This window comes from Chlamydotis macqueenii, chromosome 23 (assembly GCF_036417535.1).
Source record: "Chlamydotis macqueenii isolate bChlMac1 chromosome 23, bChlMac1.mat, whole genome shotgun sequence".
In the NCBI taxonomy this organism is placed as follows: Eukaryota; Metazoa; Chordata; class Aves; order Otidiformes; family Otididae; genus Chlamydotis; species Chlamydotis macqueenii.
Window position 1 is genome coordinate 5,303,635 of NC_141578.1, and position 19,585 is coordinate 5,323,219.

The 19,585-nt window shown below is 46.0% G+C and overlaps 1 protein-coding gene across 5 annotated transcripts; it reads left to right on the forward strand.

Moving 5' to 3' along the window:
• Nucleotides 1–126: 126 nt before the first annotated feature.
• On the forward strand, nt 127–17,373 carry DYRK3 (dual specificity tyrosine phosphorylation regulated kinase 3). 5 transcript variants are annotated; one of them, XM_086765631.1, is made up of 4 exons: nt 127–265; nt 999–1,114; nt 5,092–6,654; nt 16,916–17,373. In XM_086765631.1, the coding sequence occupies exons 1-4, from the start codon at nt 226–228 to the stop codon at nt 16,958–16,960; spliced, it is 1,764 nt and encodes a 587-aa protein (XP_086621757.1). In that variant the 5' UTR covers nt 127–225; the 3' UTR covers nt 16,961–17,373. The 5 variants fall into 5 exon arrangements, with proteins under 5 accessions (XP_086621757.1, XP_086621758.1, XP_086621759.1 ...); XM_086765632.1 differs by lacking the exon at nt 16,916–17,373 and adding an exon at nt 7,265–7,319; XM_086765634.1 differs by lacking the exon at nt 127–265 and adding an exon at nt 4,095–4,201 and having other exon boundaries at nt 1,041–1,114.
• Nucleotides 17,374–19,585: the final 2,212 nt, after the last annotated feature.

A 19,585-nucleotide genomic window follows, 5' to 3' on the forward strand; every position in this document is an offset into this window, starting at 1 on the left:
GCCTACACGACGCCCCGCTCCCCGCCCCGGCCCTCCCGCCGCCACTGCGCAGGCGCCGCCCCGCGGGCCGGGCGGGGAGGGGGGGCCGTTCCCGTGGCAACGGGCGGGCCGGTGGCGGGCGGCCGCAGCCTGAGCGGAGCCTCGCTGCCCGCCGCGGCAGCGCTGAACGGCGGAGCGCGGGGCCTGGCGGGGGATGGGGGCCGCCCCCCCGCCCCCGCCGCCACGATGCTGCTGGGCAGGAAGCCGGAGGCGGCTCTCGGTGCAGGTGAGGCGGGCGGCGGGGCCGGGCCGAGGGGGGAGAGGGCTGAGGCAGCCGCCGGGCCCTCCCCGCTGCGCCCCGGCGGCGGCCACGGGGGTCCCGCCGGGAGCGGGGCCGCGGGGAAGGGAACCGAATCCGCCTCGCCCCGCTTCCCCCTTTGATTTCTCCCGTTGGCAAAACTCCCGAGCCCCGCTGCGGAGTCAGTCGCGTTAAACGTCGCGATTTTAAGTTCTGTAACAGTATTTGCACGGTTACGGTGCAAGCCGACAGGATTTTTTTTTTTTTTTTAATCTCGCAGCAGATCTGCTAACTGTAATTCCCACATATCATTTGAAAAGAATAACCTACTTTAAAGGATAGTCCTCTCAAGTGTTTAAGTGTATGCTCATTTTCTGCTGGCGTTCTCAATGAGAGGCTAGTTCGGGATTGTCCTGCTTAAGGGGAAACGGGGAGTACGTTGGTTAATGTTTCTTCAGCGTATGTTGGCAGTGCAAAAGTTGATTAAAAAAAAAAAAAAAGAGAAGCTCCAAATTAAAACTGTCACAGATTAAGATTTCCCAGGAGCTTTGCACTCTGGTATTAAAATACAGATAAATTCTACAGATCACTTAATAAATGAACGAGAACTGGTGACCTTACAGACTAAAATGTGCTAAGTGGGATACATTTCAGTGTTTGTCTCTCTCTGTATCAGTGTGGATTGTTGTGACTAACTGGTTTGTATGTGGGACGTTTCCAGCCAGGTTTGGAGATGGATTGTATGACTCCTATATGAGGATAGATCAGATTAGGTACCAAGAGTCCACAAATGAAGAACACAGCCCTGCGGGACTTCCTTCCCTTGGAAGATCTAATGTGAGTATTTTAAAGTTGTCTGGGTCTTCACATTGTGTTGTGTGGCAGTGAAAACTGTCAAGATATCTCACGGTAGCGAACAAAATTTAAAAGTGGGATGTTACAGCTTATTAACATGATTACTTTTACTAAGCAAAAAATGATGCGGTGTTGTGTTCGATGTAGAACTTGCTAGGCAGCCTCAGAAATCATATCTCACTATCCTCAGCTCATGTTTTAATGGAGAAAGTTATTTAACAAATGATTGAAGTGTTCTGCTCTGTCACCTTGTATGTTGTTCAGTATGTAAATCCACACGTACTCTGCTTTTACTCTTACACGTTTCCATTTTAGTTTCCCTCATGAAAATTCCAAGAGATAAGTACTTGCAAACAGCACAAGGATCAGTGTGGGTTTGCATGGCTGCCAGACATCTTACAAAAGTATCTTCCTTTGGCAAAGTATCTAACTTTGGCATTATCTGCCACTGTTTGCTAGCAAAATAGCTCTGTAAGGACTGAAGGTGTTAATGTGTGCTTCTTCCCAAGTGCTGTGTTTCCCAAGCAGATGCCAGCTGTGAGATCTTTCCTTAAATTGATTCAACTGAGCAGCAGTGGTCATGTTTAGCTGTCCAGTGATCTGACCTTTATATGGTTTTAAAATGTGTTTTGGCTCTTGTTGAATTCTGGCAGAAGTGAAGGAGCTTGAGCTTAACACTCTCTGAAGTGTGAAAACAGACATTTCACAGAGTAAAATGCATTTGAAAGTCATCGCTTTGTGGGAATTTATTGTACCAGATATTCATAATTAATGCGCTCTGTGCCGTTCACTGAGCAAACTCAGTAGCATGGGTCTGTGTTTTCCCTTTTTGGCAATATTGAGGGAGAGCAGAAGAAATTTAGAGATATGTTGAGTAATAGAATTTGAAGAGTAGTGGGTTGGGGTGTTTTTTGCGGGGGCATGGGAGCTTCTAGACTGTACTGTTTAAGTTGCAGTTTAACTACAGTTGTTCATAACTGAACATAAATCAGTAGAATGGAACTCTCCAGTTCAAGACAAATGTAACTGAATATTTTGTTTCACTGGTGTATCTTACTCTTTGTCTGCATTTTGTCCATCAAGCCTGTTAACTTCTTAAGGCAAGATTAAGGATTATAAACTGCCTAGTTTTGCCATGATGACACATAAAAAAATACAGCCTTAGTGGTATTTTGTGAGCAGGAACTGAGATGAAGCATGCAAGGATGAACATCACGATGCTCAATTTTAATGGGAAAGTGCCTGGAATTAAGTGATATTTGATTTCCTTCTTGCAAGATTTTTGTATTATGATGTCATGTTACATGAGAATTGAAGAGTTCTGATGTCTGCAGCTGTCCATTCTTTTCATCCTAGCTATAAGAGAACTTAAGTATCTCTGCTTTGAGAATACATGGGTTTAATTCGGTTTGTGAAATTCAGTATTCAGAAAATAACTGATGCACTTCTGCAAAACCGGTTGTGTAGGCACTGGGTTAACTGTCCCTTCCTAAATTAAAATGAAGTTTTGTAAGTATGTGAAAATCTTCAGCAGGGTACCACTTGTGTTGTCAGTCTAATTTCCTGGCTGCTAATAGCACTTCATCCATAAAACAAAGCCTGTGGAACCTGCGATTTGTAAAAGAAAGATATTGAAAGAAAGCTGATGTTACCCAGAAGTCATCCAACTTGAAGTGTAGCTCTTCTGAGTTCCAGTTAAGATCGATCTTTATTTGTGTCTGAGTCTCGTGTGGCAAATTATTTTGGTAGTGCTCGAAGGCTGAAAGTTTAGTCCTTATGACTGAGTGGCTGTTACGTCCGGCCTGAGATCCAAAGCCGTAGTTTCTTCATTAAGAGGCAGTTGCAGAAGAAGTGGAGTTATGGGTTCCTTGTTTATTTAGGGATTCAAAGGTACAAAATGTTTGCCACAAAGAGCATTAGCAGAGTTGCTCTTGCCCTAGGGAGCTCTTGCTGTTTTGATGTAGCGCTGTCTGCAAGGCTTTCACACTTTGTCATGTTGCTGCAATTTATGACCTTCAGAACTGTTAACACCATTTTTTGGAAATCAGATAGTCGAAAGAACTTTGTGCGGTACAGTAGCACGTTTTCAAGTCTTGGTGCGTAATTCGTTCATCTAGCTGGAGAACTCTGACACAAACTGCTGTGGAAGTGTTCTGCATCGGTGCTTGTCTGCAGAGCTGCAGTTGTGTATATTCTGAGGTGACAGAATTGTTGTGCGTGCAATTGAAACCCATGTAGGAAGAATATGGAGTTTTGATTGCAAAGGTGAAAATAAAACTTCTACTGTAGAATGACAGGCTTGTTTTGTTTTGTTTTGTTTTTCGCTTCTCTCCTGCCCCTCCCTGGAAAACTGCAGAAAACAAACAAGTGTGAACTTTGTTCTGTGCTGATGTTCACTCTTTGTTTGTAAACTTGCTGTCTGAGTCGGCTGGACTGAATAGTCTTTTAGCCAGTTCTGAAAATATGTCATTCTTATCTCAGAGGTCCAGCCAGGCTCGGAGAAAAAGGCGTTTATTCTAAGTTACCAGGGTTGGGCTTTGTTTTTGTTATTTAAGTCGTTCTGGAAAGGCGTGTCTCTCACAGTACGCTGTATTTTTGGGTTGATAGGAGTCAGACAAGTGGAACTTAGTAGGATATATCCGACGGCCCCTAGTCACCATTGATAAGGACTGACTTCTGCAGGAAATGCCCATTTTTTGGGAGCTTGTGAGCAAGAGCAAACATTTCAAGGCAGCACCAACAAACAGACTCTTAAAAGAGATATGTAGTTGTTTTTGGCGAGAACATTCACTTCCCTTATTTACTGACCGTGCCGAGATGTTGGATTGTATGTAACTAAAAAGGAATTCGGTTTTATTGCTGTGGATCTGCAGGTTTATTTATATTTTTTGTTTGATTCCTGTGTAGTTATTTTGGTTTTCAGGGATTCGGTTTGGCATGTGTCTCCAGTCTTTATTTTTAGATTAAAGGCTAAAATGGAAAACAGATGTTGCTACTCCAGTCATAGCTTCTTCAGCGTTGCAGAGGATAAGACACCACCGCTCTGCTGTCTGTCAGCATGGAGCATCAGTGAGTGGAAAAGGGGGATAACTGCCGGTCTAGTAAGGAACTGAACTCCAGGGAGTGCAGCATTTCCTAAGTTGTGAAAATGACAAGCTTGAAAAATTTCACAGTGCTTTTGTCACTTTCTATTTGTTCATTTCGAATGTAAATATTTAACATAGAGTAGTAAGAGGCAGTGGTTACAGACTACTGTCTACAAGCTTGGAGTAAGAGATATTCTTGATTATTCAAAGCTTCCAAGTCTGTCTTAAGATAGTTGTGCAGCTATCAGGATTTCAAAGGGAGTTGTGGATACGATGGTATTTTCCCCTTCAAAGAAAAAATATGTATTCTTTTTTTAAGTAGAGTTTATCTTGTCTTGCTCTGTCATCCTTTTACTCCTTGTTCAGCTTGGTTACACCAGCCTTATGTCTCTTGCTGGCATTTCTTTGTCTTCCTTTTGCACACTTGTCTTTGCAATATTCCTAACACTTCTCTGCACGTTCATGTTGTGTTGCGTGTTTCAGACAGGTGCCAGCTGCATCTGTCGTTGGTTGTGTTTGCTGCACCCATGTTTAAAGCTAAACATAGCTGTTCCCCTGGTTTGCTGACTACATGCATACTAGTAGAGATAAGTGTTGTGTCCTTGTTTGAGTGTTTGGCTGTCTAGGGTTTACCCTTTATGGGCTTAAAAATACGCTGCATTACGCAGGTGCTTGTATCGGTGAGTTGCATTCTCTGCATGAATCCTTCTATAACTATGCTTGTAACTTGAGTTAGTTTAGGTCCAGCATTTATATTTGTTCCTAAAATAAATGCAAAACCTGTTGATATTACTGTTTTTGTTTTCCCAGTTTTATTCTTAGTCTGTACCCTAAAGGATCAAGTAAAGCTTTTTTTTTTCTTCCCATCTGTAGGTTTCTAGCAACAAACTCGCAATGAAGGATCACCCTCTGACTGGAAGCCAGGTCAAAGTGGAGCAATTATTTGAAGACTCTGGCAACAGGAGGAGTACCACTCTTCAGTCTGCAGGAATTACTTGTTCAGAAAGATCTCTTCCTTCCCTGGCAAAAGATAAAAGTCTAGAGAGCATAAGCACTTCCAGAGGTGGTGGTAGTTCCTCAAAAGCACATAAAGCCATTTCCCAAGCTCCAGAGCAAGCTGTCAAACAGTACAAGCATCAGTTATCTGCTTATGAGCAGCAAGAGATATTTAATTTTTCTGAAATTTACTTTGTGGGTCCAGCCGCAAAAAAGAGGCAAGGAGTAATTGGTGGTCCCAACAATGGAGGTTATGATGATGACCAAGGCAGCTACATTCACGTGCCCCATGACCATCTTGCTTACCGGTATGAAGTACTCAAAATCATTGGCAAGGGCAGTTTTGGACAAGTTGCTAAAGTCTATGATCACAAACTCCACCAACACTTAGCCTTAAAAATGGTTCGCAATGAAAAGAGATTCCATCGCCAAGCAGCAGAAGAAATCCGGATTCTGGAGCATCTGAAGAAGCAGGATAAAACGGGCAGTATGAATGTTATTCATATGCTGGAAAGCTTCACCTTTCGGAACCACATCTGTATGACCTTTGAACTCTTGAGTATGAACCTGTATGAGCTGATTAAAAGAAATAAATTTCAGGGCTTCAGTATCCAACTGGTACGCAAGTTTGCTCACTCTATACTGCAGTGTTTGGATGCTCTTTATAGGAACAAAATCATACACTGTGACTTGAAGCCAGAAAATATTCTCCTAAAACAGCAAGGGAGGAGCGGAATCAAGGTTATAGATTTTGGGTCCAGCTGTTTTGAGCACCAAAGAGTCTACACATATATTCAGTCTCGATTTTATCGGGCGCCAGAGGTGATTCTGGGAAGTCGCTATGGGATGCCCATAGACATGTGGAGTTTTGGCTGTATTCTGGTGGAGCTATTGACTGGATACCCTCTTTTTCCTGGAGAGGATGAGGGAGACCAACTGGCTTGTATGATGGAACTTCTTGGAATGCCACCTCAGAAGCTTCTGGATCAATCCAAGCGAGCCAAGAACTTCATCAACTCTAAGGGTCATCCTCGTTACTGCACTGTAACTACGCATGCAGATGGAAGAGTGACCCTTAATGGGAGTCGATCGCGCCGGGGTAAAATACGAGGCGCTCCTGGGAACAAAGACTGGGTGACGGCGCTGAAAGGCTGCAACGATCCCTTGTTTATAGAGTTCTTAAAAGAATGTCTCAGCTGGGATCCTTCCGTACGCATGACTCCGAGTCAAGCTTTAAGGCACCCTTGGATTTGTAAACGAACGCCCAAACCACCCAGCACTGACAAAACCTCCAACAAACGGATTTCTAGCTATACAAGTTCTTTCACAGGAATAGGTTCCAAGTTGCCTCCTGTAGTTGGAGTGGCGAACAAGCTGAGGGCGAATTTAACGTCGGACGCCAATGGCAGTATACCTCTATGTACTGTGCTACCCAAACTGGTCAGCTAATTGTCTATTTCCAAAATACATACCTTGTGTTTTAATTGTTAATAATGTGTAAGGAAGTTAAATGCAGAGGTTTTTAATGGATTTACTTTTTATTAGAGGCAAAATCTTGGCTATAAAAAGTTCAGTCAAAACGTACACATTTAAAGGGCTAACTTCTATCCAACTGTTTCCCTCAGCGTGGTGCATATTACATCCCTGGGTAGGTCAGCTTAGCTGGTGAGTACGACGACAGGTTGGCAGACGTGCTATTTAATAACGCTGTTGTAGAAGTCAGACTGTTTCTTATCAGGACGGTTTAACAGATTCCTTTGCTTCAGACAGCAAGGGAAATTGATTTAAAATACTTATTTTCAGTTGGTCCCCAAGTGAACTGTTTTTATTCTGGGGAGAGTTTTTACATCTGTTGTCAAAAGCACAAATGTGTTAATGTCATGCATTAGGAACTTACTTGCTAACTTATGTTTGAAGAATTTGATTTCTCTATGCTGCTTTTTCCCTTGTCTATCCCGACTAAGACATTTAAAAATACTATGGGATGTAGACACCAAAGGAATTTGGTGTTGCAATTTTATCATCTCTTTCTTTTTTTTTTTCTCCACAGGAGGTGGAGATGCCATGGAACACAGTTTATATCTAAATAAAACTGCTAACTTCTATCCACTTGCTATTTCCCTTAAAAATCTGTGGAAAGCTGGTAGGGGAATTCAGGATCAGGACCGATCCATCACAAGTGTGCGGCAGTTTGTTCAGGGCTAATGAATCAGTTTATGTGTTTCCTTGGAGCTCAGATTTAAATCATCAGTTCTGCCAGGTGTGTGTGTGTTTGCTTATTTTCTTGTGGTGTTTCCAAAACAAAAATGTTGAACTTAAAGAGCTGTTTTATATACATGTATGAGATTCTGGTCATGTAAAAAATTTCTCTGTTTTTTTTTTTTGGTTGGTTGGTTTTGGTTTTTTGTTTTCTTTTGTTTTGGTTTTGTTTTGGTTTTTTGGTGTTTTTTTTTGTAGAGTGAATTCCATTGAATTACATGGAGCTCTTTTAATAAAGAGCAAACATGCTACCCCTGTCAGACAAGTAAAAGTTTTTAAGGCCCCAGACTGTCACTAGAAAATGAAGGAGGGGAGCATGCCTGATAATTCGAAGTGTGCTCTGAAATCTAAGCATAATCTCAAGTATCAGGAAAGACTGATGAGGGGCAAAACCTGGTGGATCCAAATCAAAATACGCTATGGGAAGAATTGCTTTATTTCTAATCATACTCCTTCAGGTCTTTGAGAGAGAGATGGCTACATTTTCTCATTCTTAAAGTATATGAGCTTGTATTTCCTCTTCATTTATCTTCCAAGAACATGAAAAGGGGTGTGAGCTGTAATGAGCTGTAATGACAACAGCACAACTTGTTTGGGTTGTTACTTCATGGAGCCATGTGGCCCAAGTCCATTTACAAAAACATCTGATCTCTTGCCAGGTGCCTGAACACAATTTTAAATACAATTTAGAGCTTTTATGAACAGAAGATTTTAAATTTAATGAGTTTCTCTGTAGCAGAGCTTTAATGTTGAAACAAGGAGACTCTCAGTTATACAAACAGAGGAATTATCTGGGTGATTTTTAAGATAAGCTGATCGCATGTTCAATAGAAGACCCTCCCTCTGAGAAGATGGGTATGCATTTTCTCCTCTGCTCTGTTTAATTACTGCAGTGATGAAGTGCTGGCTGGAGGCCTGTATAATAAGTCAAAAAGGCAGAGCCAAAGCTCCAGACTTTCCAGGACTGTTGCTTAAACTGAAGTTTTCATGTGTGTAGCTTTTTCTGACTTCTTCTGTTTTACAAGTGTAAATTCAATAAGCTTAGTAATAATATTCAAATAACAGTCTCACCTTTATCCGTGCAGCTACAAGTAATACCAGAGTGGGTAGTATGTTCATGGTTCACTTCATAATAATGCGTGAGTGGTATTTTTTATTTGGCTCAGCTGAGTGAGGTTTTATTTGAATGGAGAATCAGGAAGGTCAATTTTGGGAGGAAGTGGTAGAAGATACCATCGATTTTAGTAGAATCTCTAATAGATGTGGCTCATTTTCAGAAGCCAGAAAGGTTCTTCTTTCTCCTCTGCCCTTTACTCTATGCATTTTTTTACAAAATACACCCAGTGAGTGAGGAAAAAGGAACCTTTCAGGAGCAATACCTTGTTAGGAAAGATGCGTAGAAAAGCACTTTATATAGAGACCACGAAGTGTCGGTGCTGTCTGGAGCCTGGCAGAAGACAGCAGAGTGTTGGTGTGCTAGGAGCTGTACAAAGAGGCTTTCTCTTGGGAACATATACATATACTCTATAAAATGTGAAATGTAGAATAATCATTATTCTGTGACTTCTGAGAACTGGTTGCTCTGAGGTAACTTCTAATGGAACAGCCTCTGGTGTACACATGGTGATCTCCTTGAGGCTGGTGCTGTAAGGCTGCAGATAAAGTCATTAGCTGTCAAGAACATTGCTTTTTATCTAGAAAATATGTTCAGCATGACCTGACTGCGCAAGGTGCCCATTATGAGTTGGGTATGTTTAAGACTGGATCTTTCTTCCTACTATATTTTAAAACCAAGTGCGTAGTTAACTGTCATGCTAATTTGGGGCTCTTCTCTGTGTAGCCGTGAGAAGGAAAAGGAGGAAGCAGCCTCAGGAGATTTTTACAATGTTGAAAATTACTTCTTTGTGACCCAGGGAGTACAGCTGAGAATATTTTGGTCTTGTTTCCAATGACAAAGCCCCATTTTCTTCATAAAGTATTCACTTTCAGTAAATCATGTGACACAGTACTCCCAAACCGGGAGAGCCCTTCAGGTGAGCTGATAAATCTCGGATCTGGGAGAAAGCTGAGGAATCGTCCCCGTGAACGCTTGACTTGGGTTCCACGTGGATTAGTGTAGGAGTTGTCCACGGCCGCGCATGGAGGGTTGGACCACATCGTTGGACGGTGTCATTTATGAAGGGTAGTCGCGGTCACAGTGGCTGCCTTCACTGAGATGCAGTTGAATCCCAAATTCACGCTTTGGTCTTCAGAAAGCTACATACCAGCGAGGTCTGAAATCACCAGAAGTCCATCACTTTCATTAGTTGTGATACTGGTTAGAATCCTAAAAGACTTGTTGAAATAGATTAACAGAACAGCTTTTATTTTTGTGCTTTGCAAGTTTGTTGATCTGCCAGCACGTGAGGTTTCACTGGAACTCCAGTCGTGTTCTAGGAAGTCAGCACAAAACAAACACAAATTACTGAGGTTTACAGCAAAACAGACATCACGTTTATAAAAGTCACCCCAACTTGTTTTAAAATGTTTCTTCTAACGTTCCCTCTGTTTTGCAACATTGTTAGTCTCTGTATTGTAAACAACAGGCTCTGTTTATTGTCTGCATTTTCTGCTGTTTGGTTTAGCAATATCTTTGTGTAAACGAATGTCAAGGCGTGAGCATCGCATCTGACAGATACACTTTGCTTTTACACGGGGGTCCAAATATTATCTGCCTGTCTAAGTTGCAGGGAGAAATTTGTTTTTATTTGAACTCAGTGGGAGAGTGAAGCGTTCTTTTTCCCTGCGGAACACGGTACCACAGACAGCCGCCCGGGCTGCGTTCTTTGCAGGGTTTGATCTTACAACACTGGCTGTGAATGTGAGGCTTGTTTCACAGCAGTGACCTGATTACACAGATTTTCTGGGCACAACAGATACTCTTCACTGGAGATTTTTATCCTTCCCATCCAGTTTGAATCGGAACTCCAGTTGTCTGGTAACCTAGGAATTTAGAACAGATTAACTGGAAAGCTTTAAGGTGACTTTTCTGGAAGAGGGAGTGTGTTTGTGTTGCTCAATCTGAAATTGTTTACAATCCTTGTGACCTGTTAGGACTTTCATGCAGCTGAAAACTTTTTAAGCAGCAGTTTATCGGTAGAGGTTCTTTGCAATGGTCATCCTCTTTAAAACTACCTCTGAAAGAACCCTAGGGTCCTTTTTTAAAGGGATATTCATGGCAGACTAAAGCTCTTCTGGTTTTTTTTTTTCTTGTTTCATACTGATAGCTGTTTTGGCTGTGAAACATATACATGATGATTTCAGCAGTGTCTTACTAATCCTCGCCACACAAGCAAAAGGCTGATGGTGCACCCAGAGATCTCTGCTGAAATGATTGGTACAAATCCCCAGCCTGCCAAAGTTTAATACTGCTGTGGAAATGGAGAGCCAAAATAATACAGAAAGATCTGCCGCACTTCTCTGCAGCACCCAGCTGAGATTCAAAACAAACTCTACTGAAAGCCTTTTCTTTAATGAATAAACATACAGCTTTTGCTCTTGCTGAGCACGCGGAGCTGTGGCAGTTTTTGAAAATTGGAGATCATGTTTTTATACTAGGTGCTTGTCACAGATATTGTATTTTTTTTTATTATTAATTTGATAAGGGTTTGGGGAAATGTATACACTTCATACTTCCCATAAAAGAGCCCTTTTGTGTTCCGCGACTCCACTGACACAGTTTTTTGACTCCCACTGTAACATTTAAGTCCTTGGGTGATCAGAGCAGTCTTGGATAGGTGAACGTTGTCCCTGCACTGGGAGGGTGCAGTGGCTTTAATCCCAGCGCAGTTCTTGCAGACGGGCTAACTAGGGCAGCGCGTCTGTGCTGCTGAAGGAATAACCCGTGTTCCCTATACATAGTACTGTGCCTTATTGTTTTACCAGCCTACATCTGTCTCGGTGCAATCAGATTATTCTTCAGGGTTTCTTATACATTGCAGATGTTCATACTAACTGTCAACGTCCACAGAATTTACAGGTTAGCCTTTTTATTATAAATATTGTGATGAGGTGTAACGCGATGGAGAATGTAGAAGATGTATAAGGTGCATGTGACTCTAACTCTGTGAAGGAACACTTTGGAAATCAGTCAGTCTCAAACTATGTATCTAAATGTAATAACAGATATTTGCTAAAGTTGTATTTGGGTTCATTTTTAAAAGAAAATAAATGCATAATTTTCTGTAGCAACAGACTGTGCAAATTCCTAAAAGAAGCACTTGATTTTATTTTTTTAACATATTAATTATTTCCAGATGATGTAACTTGCCTTGTATTGCCAGACGCTACCTTCTGTGGAATCTAACTAGAGATCAGTAGAAAATATTCAGACTGTGTGAATCGATGGTTTCAGTGTGTCTGTGCTGAAGGTAATGAATGCTCCGAGCTGACAAATGTTCTTCTCATTAACAGCGCTGTAATTAGAACATACTGAAGTTTGGCCATGACATTCTTCAGTTGTCGCTTTCTTACTCAGCCCACTGGAGATCTTTTTAAAGCCCAGAATCCTGCTTATCCCTGGGCTGAAAGGAGAAATCCAGTAATAGCCACTTAAGGAAGATTTGCTTTTATTAGAAACTTATAAATGGCTAACCTACTGTACACAAGCGGATATTGAAATAGCTTGGAGGTGAAATCACACTGCAATAAGAAGGTCTCTACCTATGGCCTGGATGTCTAAACGATGCATATTGCCCGCAGAAAGTTCACAGACGATGCTGAGTGAATTTTTTCCGTGTTTTAATATGGGTGAATGGCAAATGTTTGATTAAAAAAAAGTTTACAATCTGAAAACAGGAACAAAATATGTACATGCAGACATTTAAGTGTTCTTTGAATGTCTTTGTATATAGTGTGTGTGTGTATATATATACACGTACGCGTAGCTGTGCAGCCTGTGGGCACGGCGCCTGCTCAGTCTGCCACGGTTCCTGATTTTCGTGGGACAGTCTCTGCGTGAGGATTTTGTATGACTGAGTGGCAGTTTCTCAGGCACAGCACCTCATTTTAAAAAAAAAAATGAGCTTATCTTGCTGTGCTGCAGTGCTTATTGATGTAACATGGTAAGGTATTCTGCTGTTTGGAGCTGCACGGTGTGCTGTAACGTGAAGCGCTTTTCAGTGCCAGCTGAGGAACGGGGGAATCCGATACCACAGCTGTGTTCCGATAATTCTGCCTGGCTAAATTACGCTGAGGATGTCAATGTGCAATCTGCATCTCTGCACAAAGAGCCAAGATTGTGGGGCAGAAGCCTGGAGTCTGGCCCGTTGTTGCTCACGTGATATATTCCATCCATTATTAATTACTGCCATTCGTTAATTATCGTGGTTTCTTGAAGGAGAAATTAATTGGGCGATTTTTGAATCATTTTGACAGGCAGAAGAAGAAGAGATTGACTTGCATTTAGCAATACCCCTTTTGGTTCGGCGGGTTTAACTTTTTAACCTTTGCGTAGCAAGAGGGGATGCCGTTCCAGAGAGCAGATTCATTTAGCACGAAGTGCTTTAAAAAGCAGCTGCCTCAGTCTAGCAAGTGAGTTGTTGCTTAGCACAAATCTGTCTGGCTTCATTTCTGCCTACTGACATTTTAAAGACACGTTGTGAGGGCGTTTTTTTTTTTAAGGTGCCCGTCTAATTTATACTTGTAAGCCAAGACTTTTCAATGATGGTGGCTAGCTGTTCTGGAGCTTCAAATTGGGATCTTCTCCTTGACACATTTTAAAAAGACCTGATTTTTCTGAAAATAAGTGCCAGGAACTTCCTAGGGCCACTCCAAAGGGCCTCAAAATCACCAGGCTGAAAACTCCGGCTGGAACGAAGAGGAAGATTTGTAAACTCATCCTTGAAGAGGCAAGGCTGCTGATGTCCAGGGCCGAGGGGGCTGTTTGAGCCGCTCGCCTGGTCCGGGCTCGATCCCGCGCTGCCGACGGCAAGCTGCCTGGCAGGCGCTCTCGGTCGCCCTCGAGCGCGTTGTCTGCTGGAAGGGGTGGTGTCAATGAAACGCCGGTCTGCACGGGGAGCCTGTCTGAGCTCTGTTGTCGATTCTTACACGCGCTGCTGTTACAGGTGTGGGTCAGCGCGTGGCTCAGGGCTGTGTGGACCGAAGAGGTGAATTTTGCCCGTAATCAGGTTTTCTTTAAGCATCACGTACCAAGCTAGTGCAAGTCTTGGTGTGATTCATCTGATCCTTTTATAAACGCAGTTCTGTGCTGCACAGACGATGAATGGATGGTAGGCAGCGTTGGGTTTGTTTTCTTTCCTCATCACGTTAGCCTGACAGGCTTTACAAACACTTTTTAGGACAGCCACATGCACAGATGCTCAGAAGTGTCTTTCCTTATGAAGATTTTTTTCTTTTCACATGACTGCATGGTTTTTGGACAAAGCACACGTGACGTACACTACATGTTACATGGTACCGTCTCTGTCTCTCCCCCGTGTTTACACAGACATAATAAATGTGCAGGGATGGACTTGATGCCGTCGCAGCCAGCAGCGGCAAACATCTGTGCCCCAAGGCATCTCTGAAGTCTGCACTTATAAGGAATCGCAGAAGGGTTTGGGATCCGGCTCCCGGCTTCAGTGCAGAATTGCAGGGAGACGGAGTCATCGGCGCGAGCGCCCTGCATCTTTGCCCTCGCCTCTTGCGCCGAGGGTTTAAATGAATGGTCCTCGGTGTGCTTTAGCTTCTCTGCTTGGTCTGCGGGGATGAAATAGTTTCCTGAGTTAGTCTGCTCATTCTTAACTGCTGAGAGGAGCTTTCTAAAGATGACGGAGAGTCAGCCCCAGCCTTTTGCTGAGGAGCGGAGCCTCCTAAGGATTTGCGTTCCTCCCGCTAGCTCGCAAACGCCGGTACTTGGCTCTGCAAGCAGAGGAGAGGCATATCGGAGAGAGCTGGCTTCCTGGGCGAGTGGGGTGTAGGTAGGAAGGCAGAGACCATGATTATAATAATTAAGCATAATTAAGCATAGCTGAGAATGGACTGAAAGAAATAAAGCACATCCCTGATTAGCCCACAGCATTTACTGTTGGAGGCTGATGTAAAGACCAGTGACATGTTTTAAAACAGGCTAAACATAATGTGATATTTGTCATGATTTTAATTGCATTGTGGGAATGCCTCAGATGCACTGTGTTACAGAAGGGTGCTGTCGAGCAAGGGGATCTCCAGACGAGAAACAACACAGCCAGCTCTTGCCCTGGGCGGTTTCTGGCTGCGGGGAGGCTGCTGTGGACAGGTGTCCCTGGAAGAAGGAGCTGGGAGAGCGGAGCATTGCGCTCAGCCGGTGGCCATCGAGGGCTGTGCAGTGGGCATCCATGTAGAAGAAGATCTTGTAGGGCAGGAAAAATAATTGGGAAAATAGGATTTCCGCCCTGCCACGCTCAGCAGGAGCCTCAGCAGCTCGCGTTGCTCGTTCTGGCATGGGCAAAGGAGGAGGAGGAGAAGGAGAGGACAGGAGAAGCGTGTTACTCATTATTGTCACGGGGCTGACTGGTAATGCCCAAGGTCCTCACTCACATCCCGCACCGCCCAGGGCTGCACAATGCAGTACCATCTTCTGAGCCCGTCGTCTGTCCGGCCACTGCCGCCACGTTGGGTGACAGCGACACTGATAATGTGTGTGATGGAAGCTGCCGGTCTCTCCAGCAGGTGTTGATGATGGATGGCATAAATGAAATTATATTTGAGGTGTGGGCAGCCAGCTGTAAAGTCATCAAACAGGAAAGGTCATGCAAGTAATTTACACCAGACGTTCTCTGCTCTCAAAGCCGTAAGCATGTAATAAATATGTGCAAGCAAGCAGAGAGGGATCATTTTTTGTCTGAGCCTGAATCTCTGAGACATGAGCCGTATATCCCCTGAATATCCCCTCACAATTCCCTTCATTGCTGCTGCCGTGTGTGGCGCTCAGGCAGGACCAAGCCTTTGGCATGGTTTGGTCCTGATGCTGCCGGCTCCTGTCTGATATGGGATGGAAAGGGGCTGGAAACCGGCAGCCCCCAGGGCTCGTGCAGCTCCTCAGCCGCTGCCTCCAGGCTTGGGCTTCTGAAGGTGCCTGAAGAAACATGCTGCCCACCTTTTGCTCCCTGCCGATAGGATTTAGGCACTTAATTTCCTCTTTAGATGCAGATAAACATTGAAACAACAGGGGTGGTTTAAGACGTTCCTGCCTCTTTGCCGGAGGTGCCCTGCAGCACCACACAGCCCCCGCATGGACCCTGGGTGCTACGAGGGGGGAACGGCGTTTTCTAGTGCTTTCCAGACACCTACACCCTGGTGATCTCCAAAAATGCCTCTTTAATGCAGTCATTTCTAGGGGCACAGGGAGGTCCTGGCACGCTGGCTGTGCCAGCTGCGGATCCGCTGGTCACCGAATTACTGGGGAAGGCAGCGGAGACTGCGTGTCTTTGGGGGGGGGGGGCAAGTGTGGGGAAGCCACTGGTTATTTTGGGAGGTGCAAGAGGGGAGCAAACCGCCCGGCTTTCATTTTCCAGCCAGCTGGTGCTGATTCAGGATGTTTTTGCAGCAACAATTGCGAGGAGCTGAGCCACTGAGGGCTCAGTTCTACGTTCCTGCTGCCGTTACGTGTGCGGCAGCCTTCTCCCTCCCTCATCGTCTTATTTCTCGCTGTGTGGGACACTGGTGGTGCTCTTAGGAGGAGCAATAAGATGGCAGGAGGGTAGGAGAAAGCCAAGGGCTCCAAGTTGGATTTTCTTCTCCATTTTTCCAGTCCGGCGGGATCACATGCTTTGCTGTAACTATTTCCAGACCCCGCTTCAGCGCTTGCAGGGCCGAGCATGATCCTTTGACACATCCCCATGTGATAGGAAATGTACAAGAATAACACAAACCTTTATAAATATTCTTGAATGATTCATTTTTTTTCTATTAAACTAAAACCAATGCACCACGCATTGTTCAGACCGTTAGGGCTAATTACACGCAGCGGATAAGACGCCCTGTATGAAATGCTTTCTTAGGGTCTGGTCTCGCTGCATGGCCCATTCTGAGAACTGGCTGCGTTACAGAAAGATGCTTTACTTTCCCACAGGACCACAACAAATTTGCTAGACCCGATTTCAGGCATGCTCCCCGCTCCCCTTCCCTGTCCCTAGCCTCCTCGATGCCCTTTGCAGAGCTCTTCCTACGCGCCACTGCTGAGGGATTAAGCATCCCTGCGCCGGCAGCGGGGATGGCAGGCGTGGGAGGTGGGGGGCTTGTCCTTGAGAGGGGGGTTTGTGACCTTGTGCTTCGTGCACCCGCCTGCAGCCCTGGGAGAGCCACCCCAGGCAGCAGAGCGGAGGGGCCCTGCGCTTGCAGGATGGTTGTTTTCTTATTTGGTATTTAACCACTTTGGACTCATGTATCGGCCCATCTGCCTCATTTTCTCTCTTCCACCCAGAATCTGCCACTGCAGGGAGTGCGCTGGCACAGGTCCCGAGGCTGAAGTCCATCTGAAGAAGCCCAAGTCAGTTCTCTGCCTCCGTTTCCCCATCCCTGAGGTGGGGATAACAGCTGGAAAGGGACCGGAACGTGGCAATGTAGGTGATGGCTGCCGAACATCGCGGTACAGCCCGGTTCTGTGTCTGCATCCTGCTGGCTCTGCTCTGTGCCGTACCCAGCATCTCTCCGTGTACGCCAGCATCCAGAAGCCTGCGGTACGCGAAGGGGCGACACAGATCCTGCCGCGGCCAGGGAGTCCCAGCCGTGCATGGAAACACCCCCGCTGCCGCTCGCAGCACGGGGAGGCTCTGGGGAGCAGCCTGGGGAGCTCACATCCCAAGCGAAACCCCTTTAAAATGTAAACAAATCTATTTCACCCAAATAAATAAATATTTCTGGACTCAAAAAAAAAAAAAATACACCTCACCTAGCTCCTGTTGCTATTTTTTCAGTTGCTACACAAACAGTTTTATTTCTGGCTCGCGCCGCATGCCAGCTCCCAGCCCGTTGCAATGTAATCTGTGTTACTGGTTTGAGCACACCGGCGCGGATACGGCGACTTCAGAGCAAAGCCCTTCCAGCGCGGCCCCCGGCAGCTGCTCAGCCTGACCCTGGGCACTTTTAGCCTGTTGCTTGGTGGCCCAAGTGTTTTTCCACCCCGCGCAGAAACCCAGATAAAGCCCTGTCAGCACCCCGCTGCCACCGGCATGGGACGGCTCAGGGTGGGCCACCGCCAGCCCCTGGCCGTGCCCAGAGCGGGGGCTGTGGGGGTCTCTTTGCCCCAGTGCCGACCCTCAGCCCACCCAGCCCTTTGTGCCTGACACTGAGGCATTGCTCACAGCCTCTCAGCCGCCCTTTCATGGATTTCAGGAGATCACACACATTTTATTTTCTCGTTGTGCTTCCCTCTCCCTGCAGGTAGGGCAAGCAGCGCTCGTTGCTTGCACACCTGGGTGCCTGGGGCTCAATGAGGCCCAACTGCTGCTTATTGACAATTAATGCTGTTAATTGCCATGGGAGAAACTTCCTTCCAGCCATGCTGGTCCTTCCTTTCCAGCAGGGAGGAGCCATGCTGGCTGTGGAGGGGTGAGGACAACGTCTCCTTGCTCTGCAGCAGATCCCCGTGAGCCCTCCGGTGCTTTGGGCTCTGCTCGTGGTGGGCTCTCAGCAGTAAGTCATCCGTGGGCGAAAGCCCAAGCGGTGGGGTGTAAGAAAAGCTGTTCTGCTTGGGGTGTGTAACTGCTCGGGTTTGTGTGGAAGCCTTCAGGGAGGCTTGGTTGTGTAGATGTGGTGTTTCTGAGTTACAGCCTTGAATGCACCATTGAAAAGCTGGTTACAAAGTGAGGGCTGAGCCTGCTTCCCCGCCTGCCCCCCCAAAAAAGATGTGAATGGCAGCCAGCTGCTCCTGCAGATGGCCTGGCGTTGCCTGCAGAAAGCACCTGGAGAGGCTGTGTTAAAAACCACAGAGGGCAAACTCTGCTCTGAGGACCCTGCGCTGATGTTGGGGCTGGGCTGAGAGGTGGCTGTAGGAGCGGGAGAAGCCATCCCAGCGTGGCCTTCTCGATAGCAGGGGCTGGGGTGTTTGCACGCAGTGCCCACCCTGACATGGAGACACTGGTGAAAATTGTCTCCAGTGGCATGTGGGCTGCATATGTCCCTCTGGATTAGGGCCAGCCCAGGAGCTGCTTACGCTAACGGAGCTAATCGGCGTAATCTTGTCACACAAATGCCTCCTCTGTGCTGGCAGCCGGCAGGGATTGGGGTTACGCGTGGATGCCGGCAGATGTAGCTGCAATGGGAGGTGGCAGGGAGAGGAGGCACATCTGGGGCTTGCGGGGGCCCTGCTCGGTTTGGTTCAGCCCGGGCTGGTGTGAGGGTCCCTCTCCTGCGCCCCACAACCTTTTCAGATCACAAATATCTCTGCCTGGGTCTCTGTGCCACACAGGCAAGGGAACGCACGATCCCTTCTGACCTTAAAAGTCTGACCTGCTCCAACACCTCCTCTTGCTGACGAGGAGCAGAGTCTGTTCAAGTTCATCCGAGTTATTTTGCACTCCAAGAGAAGCCTCTGGGCTCCCTGTCTCTGCTCCAGAGCTGCCCGTTAAATCGCACACAGCGATAAGGGATGTGGAGACAGGCGGGATCCTGCCCCATGCCATGGAGGCGGCGAAGCAGGCAGCTCTGTCCTACAAAACATGACACGTTTGGTTGGAGACCCCCAGGGACCGGGGCGGCTGTGTACAGGGCCGGGAGCCGCAGAGAACTGGGTGCCTCTCCAATGGGATCTGTGGTGTGCGAGAGACCCCGTCTTATTCAAAAGATCGGAGGCTCTCAGTCTGATCAGTGAGCTGAGATCCCATCCCCTCTCTGCAGTGGCATTGCTGTGGATTTTTTTTTTTTTAAAAAAACCTGCATTTAGAAAAAGTGATGTGAGGGCTAGACGTGAGATGCCGATCGCGGCGGGGCTGCCCTGCCGCTCGGACGTACCTTAGGCAAGAACTGCTATTTGCTTGCAAGCTCACTTTTCCCTTGTGTAGGATCTGTGGTTTTGCTTGTCGGTTGGGCTACATCCCTTTCAAAGCAAATTATTGTAGGGGATGTGTATTTCTGTATTTCTGCGTGGCGGTTT